This window comes from Pseudochaenichthys georgianus, chromosome 9, assembly GCF_902827115.2.
Source record: "Pseudochaenichthys georgianus chromosome 9, fPseGeo1.2, whole genome shotgun sequence".
NCBI lineage: Eukaryota > Metazoa > Chordata > Actinopteri > Perciformes > Channichthyidae > Pseudochaenichthys > Pseudochaenichthys georgianus.
In genome coordinates this window covers 31,419,104-31,436,702 of record NC_047511.1, presented here as the reverse complement: position 1 = coordinate 31,436,702, position 17,599 = coordinate 31,419,104, and the positions used below count along the sequence as shown (strand labels likewise).

Genomic DNA, 17,599 nt, shown 5'->3' with positions numbered 1-17,599 from the left:
GTAAGTGAAAATATGTATTCATTTATTTATTTCCATATTTATAAATGTTTTCTTGTATTTATTTATTTGTGTATTTATTTCCACATTTATTTATTTCTGGGTTTCTTTCACATTTATTTAGTCTTGTATTTATTTATTCCTTTATTTATTTCCACATTTATTTATTTATGTCATGTTATACATACAAATTCACATCACAGCAAGACCTATAGTTGGGTCTTCAACATTTTAAAACACATTGGTGGTCTGGTGGTCCAGAGGTCTATGCGTTGGACTATCATGCAGGTGCTCATGGTTCAACACCCAGGAGAAGGACATATTTTGTCTTCTGCTATGCTGATGTTAAATCTGGAGAAAATGTCCCCACACTTTTTCGAACAAAGTGACGCCCATTTCTATACAAGAGCTATAGCTTAGTTTTGGCAAAACCTTTAGTCTCTGGCTCCTTCAACAATGGAGCAGATACAAAAAAATGAAAATACATAAAAAAGTTCAAGAAAAAAGTGCAAAGAAAAATTGTATGTAAATACAACAATTACTCGATATTAGTTTTTTCAAAAATAATAATCAAAAAAGTAATTTAACCTAGTATTTCAAAAACGATGACATGGTTTCTAAAAATAAGAAAAAAACGTATCAAATATATCTGCCAATATCTGATATTGCATGAATTTGTCCATCACTTCATGCTACCACTGGATGATGCCAAAGAGAGACGTTTATCTATATATATATATAATGGCCTCACATGATTATTATATCACCATCTTTATATCATACAGTCTAAGCCATGTGGTGTTTGTATGGAGCTCTACCCTATATATCTATAGGGTCTAATATAAAGCAATATGTGTAGGTGAAATTGCCAGCTTTCCCTTTTAATTAATGTAAGACATCAGATCAACATAGCCAGTAACGTTTAATACACAAATAGTCCCTCAAATAAGGGGAAACTAAATGTATTGGGCAGATTAACCAAATGATCATATAAAATCATATAGCAAATGTTGAACAATAAAACGATGTTGACACTTACAATGTGATATCTTTAATCAGGTTGTGCTGATTATATGAGGTTAATTACTTTACCTGTCAAACACCATTGCATTGTTTGGTCATTAAGCTACAACATTTAGGAAATTGTAATCATCATTACTAACACCAAACCTATAATACATAATGGTAAATAAACTATTTCGAATGCCTTATTTTTACCTGTATAGCTAGACTCACACATCCCGCAAAAACCAGTAGAAGCGAAGACGGAGGTGTGTGGGAGTGAATCATCTTGTGTTGCCTGCTGATCTCCATTTCCTGTTGCATTGATGCTGCTGTCACGTCACTCGTTTATCATCATTGCGAGATGCCATGCAGCGTCAAAATATGCATATCTTACTTATATTGCTTTATAATCACTATTTTACATTCCCAACATGTATTCAATCACTTTAGTCTGTCTTCTAGTTTTCAACAGCCTGTTTTTTGCTAACCAGAATGCTGTTAGCTAAGTAGGAAGTCGGTGTTCCCCACGTTTCCCATGGTTCCTGAACGCAGCACAGTGAACATTACTAGCAGCTGCCTGTTTGAGGGAGGGGTGAATGAGTTGAGCTGCAGGAAGCTTGTTCAGCCATGTTAGTTTTCTCTGGTGTTCACAAACGATGAGAGAGAAGAGCCATGGCCTTGTCACTGAGCGGAGACGATGAGGAATATGATTCAGAGTCTGAGCAGGTCAGAGCTCCCACATTTCATTATGTCACCTCCGTTTGTATACGTGTGTGTTTTTGTCAAAACGTGTGGTGAGAGAGAAAGGTTTTTGCGAGTGTAAATGTGTTTTCTTCTGTGGCTTCAGGTTACCCGCTGTTTTCCTCAGTATCGAGTTGAAATGTGTCCTTTTATAACCTCATACGGTTTAATACTCAGTTAATGTTATGTAAACATGGTTAAATAGAGTCGGGCTGCTTATTGGGATGTATACCCTGTCTGTCCACACATACACACACAGCGTGTCCTCTCCTCCTTGGACAACATATCACGTTAGCCATAACTGACCCATTTTGTACTGACCACCTCTTAATACAGAGTTTCATCCTCTTATGTTATACACGTGTGGACAAAATCTTCCATCCATCTGAAAAGCCTTGCATGTACACGCTGTGATTTACACAATGTACTCTAATCCCACATGTCCGGTTAGGAAAAAAAATGCATACTTGTGATTGATTTCCTCACACTTCCTAAAGTTACCCCTCTCACTCTGTGCCTTTAAGAAGGCTTTATGCTCAATGTTGTCTAGCAGAGGCGGGGGGATGGGGTGAGGGAACAATGAAGGGGCTCTCCTACTTCTGTTGTGGTTCCCAAACTGGGGTCCAGTGACCCCTCAAACCCCTGGCTGGAATAATGGTTTGACTTAAACTGTTGTTTTTTAAGCCACTTGTTTTGCACCAGGATGAGGAAAATACAGCACTGGAGTTTTTTTAATCAGATATTACACTCTGTTTTCTGAGGTTCTTTAGGAGAAAGTTTTTATTTGTAGGCCTGTCATAACAACTACTTTTGTTGCAGGATATATTGCCACTGATATAATTTCGATAAACAGAATTATTGCCATTTTAAGACTATCTTATGACAATTATATAATAACATAATAAAGCAAGTACACTCTTTCACAGAGCATGCACTTTTATTTCTTATATATTTAGACATCCTATTGAGAGAATACATAATATCCTATCTAAATAATTCATACTACACAACTAAAACAATACATGTAATGCACTCTGCTTGCTCTGTTACAGAAACATGCACTTAAACAATATTAAATAGATGGCACATGGGGGAATAGAGAGCAACACTGAGGTCTTATAATGAAAGGGGAAACCCTGGTGTTTATTCTGGTATCATGTGCTTTCAAATATTGCTGAAATTTTTAGGGTAATCAAACTTAAAATCAACAGCCAATGATGAGGTCAGCAAAAATAAATGAGAATATTCAATTGTATTGTACGATAATGTTATTATTGCGACATGCCTATTCATTTGTGGTAGGAAGTGTGTGTGTCATTTGGGCATGAATGCTTTCTAACAGTGATATTGCACTAGTCTCCATTAGACACTTGGCCTTCACAACGGAGCAGAAATATGAGAGGTGCTGACATAAGAGCCAGGTCCTGCTGCTTACACAATGTTTACACATACAGCACCCAATAACAGCTCTTCAGAGGCGGTGTTTTGGCCTCTTCGGACATGGTGTTGAAGAAAGCCACACTCACTTTTTGTTTTGTTTTGAGGACAACCAATAGATGAGCCTTGTGACGGATTTCCTCTGAAATCCATGCTGAAGCTGAGTCACAAAACCACGCTCACACAAGAATACAAGCCATGTTTTTTCTTCCCACACTTCAGGAAGCAATCCCAAATTCCTGACATATTACTGCACAGAGTTACAGTAAAGACGAGGTCAGCTGATAGTCGCTTTGGCAGCCGTGCTCTGCAAAGTGCACATATTTGTTTTGAGCTTTATGCTACATATTTACTTTAATTAGAGCAAGGTGGTTGGGTGAGATCTCCAGAGAATGGAGAATTTGTCATTTGTTGTGCTCAAAACTTTCCATCAAGAGCTGCAACTAACAATACTTTTTTTAATGGCAAATATATGAGAGATTCATCGGCAAGGTATTTCTTGTTTTTGGTCTATAACATGTCACATGAAAATGGTGAAGAATGTTGATCAGTGGCTACAAACAAACACCCAAGATTACAACCTCACATGTTTTATTTGATTCACAAGTCAAATATATTCAGTTTGATGTCAGAGAGGAGTTAAGAAATCAGGAAATACTATCATTTAAGAAGCTGGAGATGAGGTTTTTTTTACAATTATGAAATGATACATTTTTGCATCTCCTTTTAATACTGTCATTTAAATGGCTTTGTTTAGAGGCTGACTTAAGAAATGATATTACAAAAAAGCCCTTGTGTCAGACAAGGTCAGGAACATAATATGGCAGCAGAACAACAACAAAAAACATTGTGTGATGTTGACAGTCGCCCTGCAGCTGCAGCCACTCCTCTGGTGCTTCCCTCCCATATTTCCACAGGAGTCGGATACATTCATGGCAACATGCCAGGAGAGATCATTCAATCAAAACATACCATTTAAAAGAATCTCATGATAAGATTCAAAAATAATATCATTTAAAAGTCCTTCTGATGGAAAAATACAAAAGCGTCCAGGTGATTTATAGTAAGTTCGAAACAGAGGAGCATTTAAAAGCTGGAAAATGAGTGTCAGTGCATTTCATGATGGTCCCATGAACATGTATTAAATTACTACGAGTGAGGTTACAAGCGTCAAGCTCTTGTTCAGACAAAGAATATAATACAGAGATGCATCTTCGAACATATACTTCAACTCATTTATTTAAACACAAAAAACCAGGTAAACACAATCGATTATAGATTTAGTATAAAGAAAATGTTAAATGTAATTGTATAAATCCCTGTATACACTTTACTGTCATATCCTCTGATTTATTTTCCTGCACCTTCTGCAGTATGCTCTGTTGCATTACTGTATTAACAAATGTCGTTATTGTTTTACGTTTATAATAACTATATATGTATCTGTAGGGTACATTTGAACTGTGTTCAGCTTTATTGTTGTTGTGATTAGCTGTATGTGTATTTCTGATTGAAGGCAACAATGTATCAATACATTACGTTTCATTTTGTAGATGCTTTTATCCAAACCACCAACAATACCTGCAGCTGACCATGAGGTTGAAAAGTAACAGCAAGACTCTTGCATGTTCATTTACTTTAACGGTGCCCTATTGTGCTTTTTTGGAGTTTTCGCTTTGCTATAGTGTTATTTAGGTTTGTGTGCATGTAAATAGTCTGCAGAGGCTACAATCCCAAAGTTCCCTCCAGAGGGAGTCTCTCTCCCACACTCCCCCCGAGCGCTCCAACACAAACCTTTAAAAGTGAATCATACAGAAATGAGAATGGCTTGTTGTTTCCTTGTATGTGTGCACACTTAATTATCTTGTCTCTATCACGCGGAAAGCATTAGTGTACATTGTCGTTAGACCGGAGTATTTTGTTTTATTTTCATCTTGTTTGACCTGTTTTACCTGATATCACTCTCGCACAACATAATGGTGTGCTGAAATGCAGTGTTGGTAATAAGTGATTAAATCCTGCAGTAAAGCCTCCCGCTGAGAGCTTATTTTTATCATCTCTTGCAGTCGTCTTTTCAAACAGATTGCCCCCAGCAAGGCAAACGTGTTGCCTAGGTAACCTCTCCTGCTAGAACAAGACTCACTGTAATGGTCTGCGATTTGTCTTATTTTCATAGTCCTGCCATAGCAACAGGGAAGAGTCTAAAAATAAAATGTGAGAAATGCACAAACGAGATATTATGAGCAGAGATCTGAAGCTGAGTGCAGAGCGGTTTAATCACCACGCTACCCTTTTATTTCATTTCTTTCACTCCCATGAGTCACACTCGGCACTATGCATGTTTGCAATTTACCAGAGAGGTCGGAGCTGTTGGAGAGGAGCACTTTGATTATATAAAAGGATGGTTAGGATCGTATAACCTGTGCAATCAATTCATTTAATGTAACCATCGATCAAAGAAAGGGCTGAAACTATTTATTGAGTCAATTAACAGAAAAGTCTTCCTGCTTTTCAAATGTAAAGACTTTCCGCTAATCTCTTATTTATATCATTTTTAAATGTAAGACTACCTGGGAAAAAAATGAATTTAATGTTGTTTCCCTGTACTCTGCAAAATTGTGATTGTGGCTGTTCTTCACATTTCTTTTGTGGCATTTTATAAACTAAACAATGAATTAATTCTTTTGTATGATGATCTACAGATATAATTTACGTCACCTTAATGCTGGCATATCTGCCTGATGTGAAGTTAACCTGTTTACTGTACTCTAGCAATACTGTTATTATCAAAAATGGGCAAGAACACTGAATTATATCTAAAACTAAAGCATGAATAAACAGTATATTGTGTGAGTGCAACATATCAGGATACTGTTGAATGTGTCCTGATGCTCAGCTTCAGCAGGTCACTACAGAGAAGCTGAATAATATCCAGCATCATTATCTTTTTTTAATGTTTTTCTTTTGCTTAAAGACTCATGACATCTTTGTGTATCCTTCAGCTAACTTTCGTCTCTTCCTCTTCCAGCAGCGGGCGGCCAACCGCCCGAAGCCGAAGGTTGGGACGTCGGCGGCCATCAAGCTGCCGTCCAATCGCAGCTCATCGGGAGCGAGACGCAGGAGGACGCGATGCCGGAAGTGCGAGGCGTGCGTCCGGACCGAGTGTGGAGAGTGTCACTTCTGCAAAGACATGAAGAAGTTCGGAGGGCCGGGGCGCATGAAGCAGTCCTGCATCATGAGGCAGTGCATTGCAGTAAGTGGGACACTTACAAGGGAGGGCTTTGACATTTCATTGGTAGTTTTTTCATTTTCATTTCAATCTTTAATTTTCGAACAGATTAAACAAATAACAAATGTGAAAAAACAGAATACCGTATTGTTAAAATACTGTATTTATCCACATTCATGATACAAAAAAAGTCTTCATATTAATAATAATAAAAAATCATATGTGTCCGAAAGGGAGTAGGAGGAAGCAATGCTTATTAATTCCCACCCCTTACTTGATCAATGATTGTCCTTTTAAATCATTATGCAAGTTATTCCTACTTACATTTACATTTATACATACATATATACAATAATTTCTCATCTTCAATCACCTCTCTTCATTCTCATAGTTTTTCTCACAAGTGTTTCTGTACATCCTTTTAAACTGAAGCTTTTATAAAAGCTTTAACAAATGTTTTCCACAAATACAAGTCTTTTTACGTTTTACTTTGTAGAAGCTGTGACTCAGACAAATAGCAATGTGCTCTGTTTCTCTTCTAAAAAAAAAAAAGACCAAAAAGTCACGATAATATCATTTTGGTTTAATTAAATCGTAATTATTCCTGCAAAAAGTTGTCAGGTATTGCTAATAACTGTGAAATTATAAAATGTTAAGATTGATATCATGTTCATTAAATACGTGATAATATCATAAAAATAAAATGTATTTTTTCATAATTTCCGTTTTTCTTTTTTTACTATTGTAGAGTTATGGTTACAGATTCTCCCCACTTCCCTACACTAATAATTTTAGTATAATCATTTTGCCAATAGAGAGAACTGTCAAAAGACAAAGTTAAAGATACATTTGACTGATGTCATTATTATTAATTATTTGTAAATGTCCTATAGATTTCGCAATAATATTGTTATGATGCATTCATTGGCCACATGAATCTAGTAGTGAGGATCTGACATCATGGCGGCCCTCTTCCTACATGTTCTTGATGTTTTCCTCTCTCTTCTCACAGCCGGTGCTGCCTCACACGGCGGTGTGTGTGGTGTGTAAGGAGGCCGGGAAAGAGGACACACTGGAGGAAGAGGAGGAAAAGTTCAACTTCATGCTGATGGAGTGCTCCATCTGCAACGAGATCGTCCATCCCAACTGCCTGAAGGTAAATGAAAGGAGAGCAGCGCTGGGAACGGTTGTTGAGCAACACCGCCTTTAGTCCAGTCATCGCCGTGTGATTCATTTCAGTTGAAGTAGTGTGCCAGGAATGCCAGGTCATTGTAGAGTGATGTGTGTGACTCAGACGTATGGACTTTAATCACTGAAGTTAATTGGAAGCGGTGTTGTTTATGTAACACACTCATCATCATTATGGGGTTTACAAGCGGTGTGACGTCATTGTGTTTGAGGATTTGACTCTGTCACGGAGGTGATCTCTGGGCTCATAGATCTCGACCTCCGTTACGGGTTGTTTAGTTTTTTGTTGTTGAAAAGTGTTCCCCATGTCTGCCGTTGATTGTGTGCACCTGGTGCCCTGTGTTGTCTCCTCCCCCCTCACCTGTGTCCTGTTGGGTTGATTGGGTTGGGCATTTAGGCTCTGGGGTTTTGCTGTTGGAGAGGCAGGTAGTATGTGTGAGACATCCTTGTGGCTGCAGGCTGTGCTGTGCTCAAGGAAACAACAGCAGGATTAAGGCTGTGTGTGTCATTGTGTTCATGCTGTAATAAATGCCCACACCGGGTTGTATTTTGGACGTTCTGCCTCCTTGCTTGGTCGGGCCGCTCAATTGTTAGCTTCACAGACTCCCGCCACATGTTTAGGAACACAAGTGATCGGATTTGCTGAGTGTAGATTGTTACCTCGAATGGATGTTGCAAAGTAGATCTTACCAGCTAACTGCATTTCTGAGGTAAAGCCTAAACAGATGTAAAGCAGCACACACCCTGCTTCTGGTTGTTAACGTCAGGCCAGCACAGGCTTGGTCAAACCAGTTTCTCAGACAAGCGCCGTCAAGTTGTTTAGCAGCAAGCATCAACTAAGGCATCAAATATGTTTTTCCTTTTTGTTTTATACGTAATAATAAAGAAGCGCTTATTTAAGTAAGATTTTAAATATGTTTTTAAGCCATTCTTGTAGTTTGTATATCATTAACTTTACTCTAGGGGTTACCTTGATTTTTTTTAAAAATAAAATTAGATCAGTTTTTCTTCACACTAAATCATTCTTAAAGAATCTTCTCTGTTTCTTTTTTTATATTTAAGCTAAACTTAGTCATCACCATATCACAACTAGGGCTGCAACAAACGACTAATTTGATAATCGATTAATGAAACGATTAATCGATTATTCGGATCGTTAAGGTTTTAACTGTACTACTACTTATATCGATACTGCTTATCGATCCGGTCCTTTTAACGATAGTATTAACGGTTCTTTTGACAAGAAACAAGGTAAACTAACTAAACAAATTGTGAACAAAACTAACATCGCTTTTTATTTTAATTAAATGCATAATATTTCACGTCAAAAGAAACAACAATGTTTTAACAAATCATATTAAAAAATGTGATGACAGAACTGTAAACAGAATAGCTGAAACTTTAACAAAATAAATAACTCAGTTACCTCTAATCATTAACCCATGTTTTTATAACTGAGTTAACTCGGTGTGTTGCTGCTAGTATACAGAACACCTGACGTGGAAACGTTACTCGTGGACGGGGCTACAGAGCTACTAGAAAGACAGCGGAACCCGGTGCATTCCTCCGTCTGGATCTGGAGCACTTTTGCTAAATGTTTAGACAAATTGCTCGTGTTACCGCCCTCACATGATAAACTCTTATTGCACTTTTGGTAACGAGCATTGTCCACATCGAGACGGCTAAAGTTTAACCACACCTCGGAGCGCGTTCTCTCCGCCATCTCCTCCGTGTGTGTGTGTGTGTTGCATGCATGTAGCAGCTGCGTGTGTGTGTAAACTGCCCCGCCCCCTCGCAAGCAGGCGGGGGAGAGATCTCTCGTCTGAATTGGGAAGATCGAAAATACATTATAGACGCATTTTGTAGTCATATTGCATATTAGAAACGGAGTTGGCGACACTAAGACTGCGATATAATGTTTATGTAGCAATAATACATATGACATATGTTTTTAAATGTCTCCTGTACCGATAAAAAAGAGCGATAATGTTAGAGCTTAACGGGGTGTAGAACACATGTGATGACGTCACCAATGAATCGACGACTGAATTAGTTGCCAACTAATTTGGTAATCGATTTTAATCGATTAAGTCGATTAGTTATTGCACCCCTAATCACAACACTTCTTTACAAATTCTGACACAACCCTTTCAAACAATACAAGTCTGATTCATGCCGTTGTCATGCACTTCCTACGTAATACATTACAGTTCAAAACATCCTTGGTGTGAGTCTGAAGCAGTGGCTCACCTGTGCATGAGTGACTGTTGGGCAGAAGTAGTTTGATAGTTAATTTACTTCAGTTCCTCAATACTTTTCATTGTTTATTTATTCTGTAATCGCTGTGAAGGCATGTGAGAAAAACAACATTTTCTTTACTCAACCAGTGTAATCCCTAATCTGTATAAAATGTTCATTTTGTTGGTAAACCTTTCCTTTGACTTCACACCTTCTGAATACATGAAGAGTGTGCACGAAATCTGAGGTTAAACTGTGCTGACCTGCCTGGCAGGCGCACGTCACAACCGTCACTTTCACTTCCCCTTCCCCTTCCCCTCTCTTGTTTGTGTTGTAAAAACTGAGCGTTAAAGCTTGTTGTTCTTGTTGAGATCCGGTTCATTTCCTTGTTGGTGTTTCAGGTGAACGATGCCTCAGGGGTGGTGAACGATGAGCTGCCCAACTGCTGGGAATGCCCCAAATGCAACCATGCTGGAAAAAGTGGAAAAGTGAGTATAAACATGTGTGAGTCAGCAGGTTCAGATTATATATCTGCTTACTAAGGTTGTGTTGGAAGTATTCTGGAGTATTCTGGTAGTTTTACTACCAAATATTTCTGAGATTTATTTCAGTATTGCTCAATAGAAGCTTTCTTTATTCAGTATTACTTTCAGTATGTCAGTTTGTGTGTGATGATCATCTTGCCACTTCCTGTTTATACTTTTCTAGTTTGTGAACGTCTGTGTTTGTCACAGACGCAGGAAACCACTGACTCAGCCAGTGGTGGAAGAAGTACTCAGATCTTATACTGCAGTTAAAGTAATAATACAGATTAAAAAGACTTTGTTAAAAGCTTTACTAAGTACAAGTAAAAAAGTATGTTATTAAAACTTAACCTGGAACCCTGCAGTCAAGGTTATGCACATATTTATTATATAGTATTGGATATTTAATATATATGCCACTCTAATTTTGCAGGTAGTTATTAGGAAGCTTTTTCTTTTCTTTATATGACGGGTTATTTAATCTAATATAATACAGAATTGATTAGATGCTTACATTAATTATTGATTGTAAATGGAATATAAAGTTGCATATTTGCCTCTTGGATCAAGGCAGAGCTATAAAGTAGCAAATAGTAAATGACTATCAAGTAAATAACCAAGTTTGATGGGTTTTATTATTGTTTCAGTCAAGTTTAAATGTAAAAGGGTCACTATTTGTTTCTGCCTGGTGGCTTTAAAGAGAGCATATTAATTGTATGTTCTTTACATTAATACATTATAATAAGTAATCATTTGAAATAAGTGATTTTAAATGATCCTATAGTTACCTAAACAGGTGCCATAGCATTGCAAAAAAAATGTAGTAAGTATTACGTAGCAGAACATAGAAAAACTCAACTCAAGTACCCTAACCTTGAGATGCTACATATCAAATTTGAATAGATTTCTTTATTTATATTTCTACCTGTAGAAGTAACACGCTTTGACACCTCAGGGACGTTTGTAGTACAGTTGGTTTTCCAGCCCGTGATAGGCTAAAGGTATAAAGTTGTCTCGCAATTTGTGTCCCCCTTGGCATTGAAACAAAAAAGGGGTCCAGGGTTCAAGTACGCCTCCAACCTCCCGGGCTCTCTGCTGAGGGAGCAGAAGTCCCTGAAGGAGGAGGGGGACGCGTCCACAGCGGTGAAGAGGAGGCCGGACAGAGAGGAGACCCCCAGGTACCGACCGGAGGAGACTCTCCACCGACAGCCCCCCCTGCTCTCCCCCAGCAACCTGCCCCGCCCCCGGCCCGAGGACAAACTGAGGAAGAAGAGGAAGCTGTTTGATGACGATGAGGAAGAGGATCTCGGCATGAGGAAGAAGGTTAGTATCTTTTATTACCCTTTTTTTTCCAGAAGTGAGTATTTGAGTATAGACTTCTTTCCTGTTGCCAGCTGGTGCCAGTAGAAGCGTTTCTGTTTTTTCCCCTGGTGTTTTACTCACGTTTGATGTGACGAAAACACGCCGTTAAACTGTGAATTACTTTCAATTCTGAACTGAATTATTATATCTTCCACTCACCCAGAGTTACAGGCTAACAACGCATGATTAAAATGGTTTCAGTTGAGAGTAAATTAAGAGTAATAACTTTATTTTCTGGCCTGGAAACTTTAAGGAGAGCATATGTTAATAGATCTTAAGAAATGTCCAAACCCCTGGAGAACACATGTCATAGCTTTCTGTCAATGGGGGGGGGGGGGGAGAATGAGCAGGTTTCATATTTCTATTACTGTAGATCGATTTGATAAACACTTTTGACTACGGCAGAGTAATTTGTCATGAGGAAAATGCAGAATGTAACGCCTCCTGCTAAGGACAAAAGCCAGATGTTAATGGGTGTTAATCTGTGTCCAAGGGGAAAGGGGTGTGTGACTCGTTTGTGTGAGTCTCCTGCACCAATGAGACCCAGCCCATGTGTGCTCGTAAGGCACTAGACAACAAGCAGGATGGACACAGGACTTTAATGATATACAGTTCCAAACATTCAAAGAAAGAAAACCAATGAGAAAATGTCAGAACACTTTGCATCAGTTGCACTCTGAATCTCGTTGTACTTTTTGTATAATGACAATAAAAGGCTTTAACTTAACATAACATACATGTCTTATAGTGATGGATATAGTGTTCTCCATCTTTCTCTTTTTGTAAAAGGCCAACTCAACATATTATCTTGGCTTTAGACCACTCAAATACATTTCAGGTTCCTCAACAGAAAGACATTCTTGAGACAATGTACCTGGGGATATGCAACATAAAGTAAAACTCCTCCTCAACAACCCCAAGACCCCCAAAGACTGCCCTATCTGTAAAACACATTTGTAAATATTGCAATTAATTCTCTTTTTTTTTATCCTTTAGGAAAAGTCAGATGATCCTTATTATTCCAAACTCCTACATCATATAAAGACAGAAGAGGAGGACGAAGACCCCTATGAGGAGGAGGATGAAGAAGGCAGGGTGCCTCACTTCAGGGGAGGTGTAGAAAGGAGAGGGCGTTTTGGGGACCCTGAAGACGAAGCAGATGAGAGGGACTCCAGGAGTTCACTCTTAAACCCCTCTGTTAAAACTCCTTTTGGAGACAGTGACCAGTCGCTCTGCAGCTCCCCGCAGGCCGGCCCCAGCAGCGAGGGCGGCAGTGAGACCCAGGAAAAGGGTCCGCGTCGCAAAGCCCGCCGGAAGCGCCGTTTACCCAACAGAGAGCTGAGCCGGGAGCTGAGCAAAGCCCTGAACCAGGAGATCCAGAAAACGGAGGACTGCCTGGCCAACGAGAACCGGCAGCCCCTCAAGGTGGAGCCGCAGACGGAGAACGAGGAACCCCAGAGGCTGTTCCGCAACGAGCTGGGGGATCAGAGGCCCCACCTCAAGAACAAAGAGATGAACGGGACCCCCTGGGAGCTGCGCCACTTCTACCCCAGTCAGATCACCCCGCTGGGCTTCAATAGGAGCACCCCCACCAACCGGCCCGTGCCCCCACACTCCCCGCCCAAGTGTGTCCAGATGGAGCGGCACGTCATCCGGCCGCCCCCGATAAGCCCGCCCCCCGACAGACTGCCGCTGAAAGACGGGAAATCACACGTCATTCAGCGAGAGGTGTGGATGAAGATCTTCGGATACCTCACCCACCAGGAGCTGTGTGTCTGCATGAGGGTCTGCAAGACGTGGAACAGATGGTACGGGGACGAGACACACTCGTTTCACATGAGGGGCGATACTGCTTAGGACAAATATCTCATCAGTTATAAGCTATGAACAATTTATATATCAAAGTTTTTTATATCATCTCTAAAACGACACCGCTGTTGGATTTAACCTGTTGATGTTTATGATCGTTCCCAAAAGCATCGCTCTTGCAAACTAATTCCCCAAATCTGAGGTTGTTTAATGTCATTTTGAATTCGTATTGATTTTTACAAATGTCTACTTTATCATATCATTTAGTTTGACTTCAACTTCACACAATTGCACCATTTAATTTGAAATGCAGTTTGCAGGTGGCAGCTTCTTTTCCATTGATTTAGTATTGACAAACTAACTGAATGGGAACATTGCCTTTCAAGTCAGTTTTAATTTGAAGTCAGTTTTCACACGTTCTTGCAGTAATGCATTCTTAGCTCAAACATGTCTTTTGCTTTGGCGCTGTTTCCCTGAAGACACAAAAAACACACCACATCTGCACACTTACAAAAGAGCAGACCGCCAAAGTAGGGTCTTAAAAAATATTTGTTCTCTATGTTAACAATAATGTAATTTACCACATACAACAAACCCTAAACACACTGAAAACATCCCCCAACTGTCGAAACACAAATATTGCTGCTCAGATTTTATACATCTTGATAACATGGTTACATATAAATATTCTTTCTGATGTCCAGGTGTTGTGATAAGAGACTCTGGACGATGATCGACCTGAACCGCTGCACCTCCATCACGCCTCTCATGCTGAGTGGGATTATCCGCCGGCAGCCGGGCTCCCTGGACCTCAGCTGGACCAACATCTCCAAGAAACAATTGGGCTGGCTTATAAACAGATTGCCAGGTAACTATGAGTGATTCTTGAACTGCAGACAAGGAAACTCTCCCCGTTTAGTTTCTTCTGTCCAGCATCAGTATTTTAAAGTGCTGCTGTGTGTTTTCAGGTCTTCGGGTGTTAAAGTTGTCGGGGTGTTCCTGGGCGGCGGTTTCTGCGCTCTGCACCTCCAGCTGCCCTCTGCTGCGCACCCTGGACGTCCAGTGGGTAGAGGGGCTCAAAGACGCTCAGATGAGGGACCTCCTCTCTCCCCCCACAGACAACAGACCAGGTAACCATTAGGTCAAGCACAGCCATCATGCTAAAGTTCAGTTACTACTTTATGACCACCCTTAATGATGAAATCACTACATTTAAAAGTATAACATTTCAACGTTAAAAGGAGAAATGATTAACCGGTTATTGTTTGTGTAGTTGCATTATATATAATATTTTTGTCCTCAGACCTAAGTTAGATTTACATTTTTAGGAATAAAAATCAGCTTTAAAGAACGAACATAAAGTGACTGACTTCTCATTTATAGCTTTTAGACATCGTACAGATCCTTATTTACTGTCGTGCACCTGTTGACAAAATGAACTAATCTGTGATGTTCTTTATGTGACTTTGATCACAGGTCAGCTGGATAACCGCTGCAAGCTGCGGAACGTGGAGGACCTGCGCCTGGCGGGGCTGGACATCACCGACACGTCTCTACGCCTCATCAGCCGGCAGATGCCCTCTCTCTCCATGCTGGACCTGAGCTACTGCAACCACATCAACGACCAGTCGGTCAACCTGCTGACCGCCGCCGGGACCACCACCAGGGACTCCCTCACAGACATCAACCTGTCAGGTGAGAGAGGCACGGGGTGGGGGCTGACATACAGGTGTGATACTGTACGACGTTAGATGCTCTACTTAAAATGGCCACACAAGCTAGTTTAAAGGGAAACTCGTCACTAGATGAGTTACATCCTCAATAATCTATGAAATCTGCAGAATCAAAGGTGGGGGTATGTCATTTATTTCAGAAACACTTTTTGTTATATTCCATGGAATGCTCTTAACATCCCGATTGCAATGAATATATTAAATGCTTTGACAATAAATACATAAAAAAAATGTCATCTGTGGAAGCCGTAGTACTGTAAAAAGCACGACCAATCATTTTAGCCGCCCGACTAAAGTAACTGGATGGCCTACCTGCCTGTCAGCCTTCCATCTGTGCACAAACTTATCTCTGCCCTCATTGCGCGTTCATGTGTGTTGGAGGAGGGGCTCTGTAAGGAAGTGGCAGATTTTTTCCGGTTGTGTATTTTCAAATTCTAACGCACTCGAGCCGGTTTCTCCAAAATTATATAAACAGAAATTAAGTAAATTAAGTAGTTGTCAATTTACAATCCAAAATCATCAGAATATATAGTCAATTAGGTGTAATTAGCAGAGAAAGTTTTACAATGACGTTTTGGCACCAGCCAGAAATAAATGTTTCCCCCCAATGTGACCTGTAAGATGTTTTACATCTAACCTTAGTAGACCTTAGCAGTTTTCTCATTTTGCCAGCAGGTATAACAATGTTAATTTCACTACAGGAGAAACGTAATGTTCTCTGCAACTGGGTGAAAAATTATATAAGTGTATATCGCTTTCAGCAATCCCCCAAAACTAGTTGGAAAATATAATCAATAATCCACTATCAAGCACCCCTACATGCACTTAATATATCCAACAATTGTAGAAGCTATTTGATATCCAGTGAAGTTTCACCACACATCCTTTATAAATATCAAGCTTGTGACTGATGTTGTTCTCTGTTTCCCTTTCAGTTTGTAACCGGGTCACAGACCATTCCCTGAACTTTTTCAAGCGCTGCGGCAGCATCTGTCAGATCGACCTGCGCTTCTGCAAGCAGGTGACGAGGACGGCCTGCGAGCGCTTCATCGCAGAAATGTCAGTGAGCGTGCCGTTCAGACTGAAAGAGGACAAACTGCTGCAGAAGGCCAGCTAGTTCTTCCTAACAACCAATAAAAGACTTTGCACTTAATGGAACAATATTTTTCTTTGTAAACTGCTCCTGTGATAAGTCTCTAAATCGATGTAAAGAAACTGAAACGAGACGGATTCCGGAAACACATTCACTGGACAGAAAAAAGGATGCATGCATTTGTGTTGCGATTATACTTTTTTTTTAAAGATGTGCTTATTTGTTGGGTTGTTTATTTTTATTCTTTAAATATTTGAGAACACAGTATTTTTATACAAGCTTCACTTCACAGAGTTTACTTAACATGTCTCAGGAGCTGAGAATCACAGAGAGACTGCATGGCATGTGAACAGAGAAAATATCCCCTTCCTCACTTTGCCTTCATACGACCATATCTTCTACGTGCCAACATCTGTATGTGACATTAATGGAACTTCAGTATCAAGACAAAAAAAGATGACCTGTACAGAAATAAATATCTGATTAAACTATCATTACTTTTTCTCAAATATTTAGAATGTATTTCAAAATGACGAACATTTTTCCTTTCACACCCTCGTGTCTTCACTTACCTTAATACTTTTATAAATTGTTGAGTGTTGTGTGACATTTCAACATTAATTTATTGATTTTGTTTTTTATTACAGTTTATATTTATTCATTTATTCAATAAGTTGACATTGATGCCTCAGAACCGGATCAAATAATGCTAGCTAATAACTTATCGGGTTAGTTTGAGCCTGTTGGTGGAGTTTAACACAGTCAGTGGCAGGAAGTTGACATTAATACAATGTGAAATGACTTTACCTGAATGACCTGCCACTGACTGTATGACACAGTCAGCCTCACACATCTGGCCACAGGCTTAAGAAAGTATTGTGCAAATAACTCATTTGCATAATGTTTAAATAATCGCTCCATACAGTAGGTGTCGTGTGTATTTTGGGGTGTTGTGCTGTAATCAATCACCTGAGGTGAATGTGATCATGTTTATATTTGTAAATCCAAAAACTATGCTAATATGCATTAAAATAATTTCATTTGTATCATCACCGAGTCTTTCTTGAGTCCATTTCTTTCAATATATCTGCAATGAATACTCACACTTTCCCATAAAGCTTCAATGACATTAAAAGGATCTTTCCTTCTTGGGGAAATGTAAAGTCATATTTAAATGGGTTTTTCAGCGCTGGAGCTAAATTAAGAAAGGTCTTTGGCCTTCTGTTTTTTAATGCAGGACCGA

The 17,599-nt window shown here is 39.5% G+C and overlaps 1 protein-coding gene across 1 annotated transcript; it reads left to right on the top strand.

Annotated features, from left to right (window-relative positions):
- Positions 1-1,584: 1,584 nt before the first annotated feature.
- kdm2ba (lysine (K)-specific demethylase 2Ba) lies at positions 1,585-17,408 on the top strand. The gene is made up of 10 exons (XM_071204385.1): positions 1,585-1,728; positions 6,209-6,433; positions 7,422-7,565; positions 10,237-10,324; positions 11,396-11,682; positions 12,718-13,529; positions 14,235-14,398; positions 14,499-14,660; positions 15,007-15,225; positions 16,199-17,408. The coding sequence occupies exons 1-10, from the start codon at positions 1,675-1,677 to the stop codon at positions 16,378-16,380; spliced, it is 2,337 nt and encodes a 778-aa protein (XP_071060486.1). The 5' UTR covers positions 1,585-1,674; the 3' UTR covers positions 16,381-17,408.
- The last annotated feature ends 191 nt before the right edge of the window (positions 17,409-17,599 follow it).

Bases quoted from the DNA above. Each gene is read 5' to 3' on its own strand.
- kdm2ba (XM_071204385.1), top strand. From the start codon at position 1,675: ATGGCCTTGTCACTGAGCGGAGACGATGAGGAATATGATTCAGAGTCT. The intron at 6,434-7,421 runs GTAAGTGGGACA...CTCTTCTCACAG, and splicing joins TCATGAGGCAGTGCATTGCA to CCGGTGCTGCCTCACACGGC. The intron at 10,325-11,395 runs TGAGTATAAACA...TGTCCCCCTTGG, and splicing joins TGCTGGAAAAAGTGGAAAAG to CATTGAAACAAAAAAGGGGT.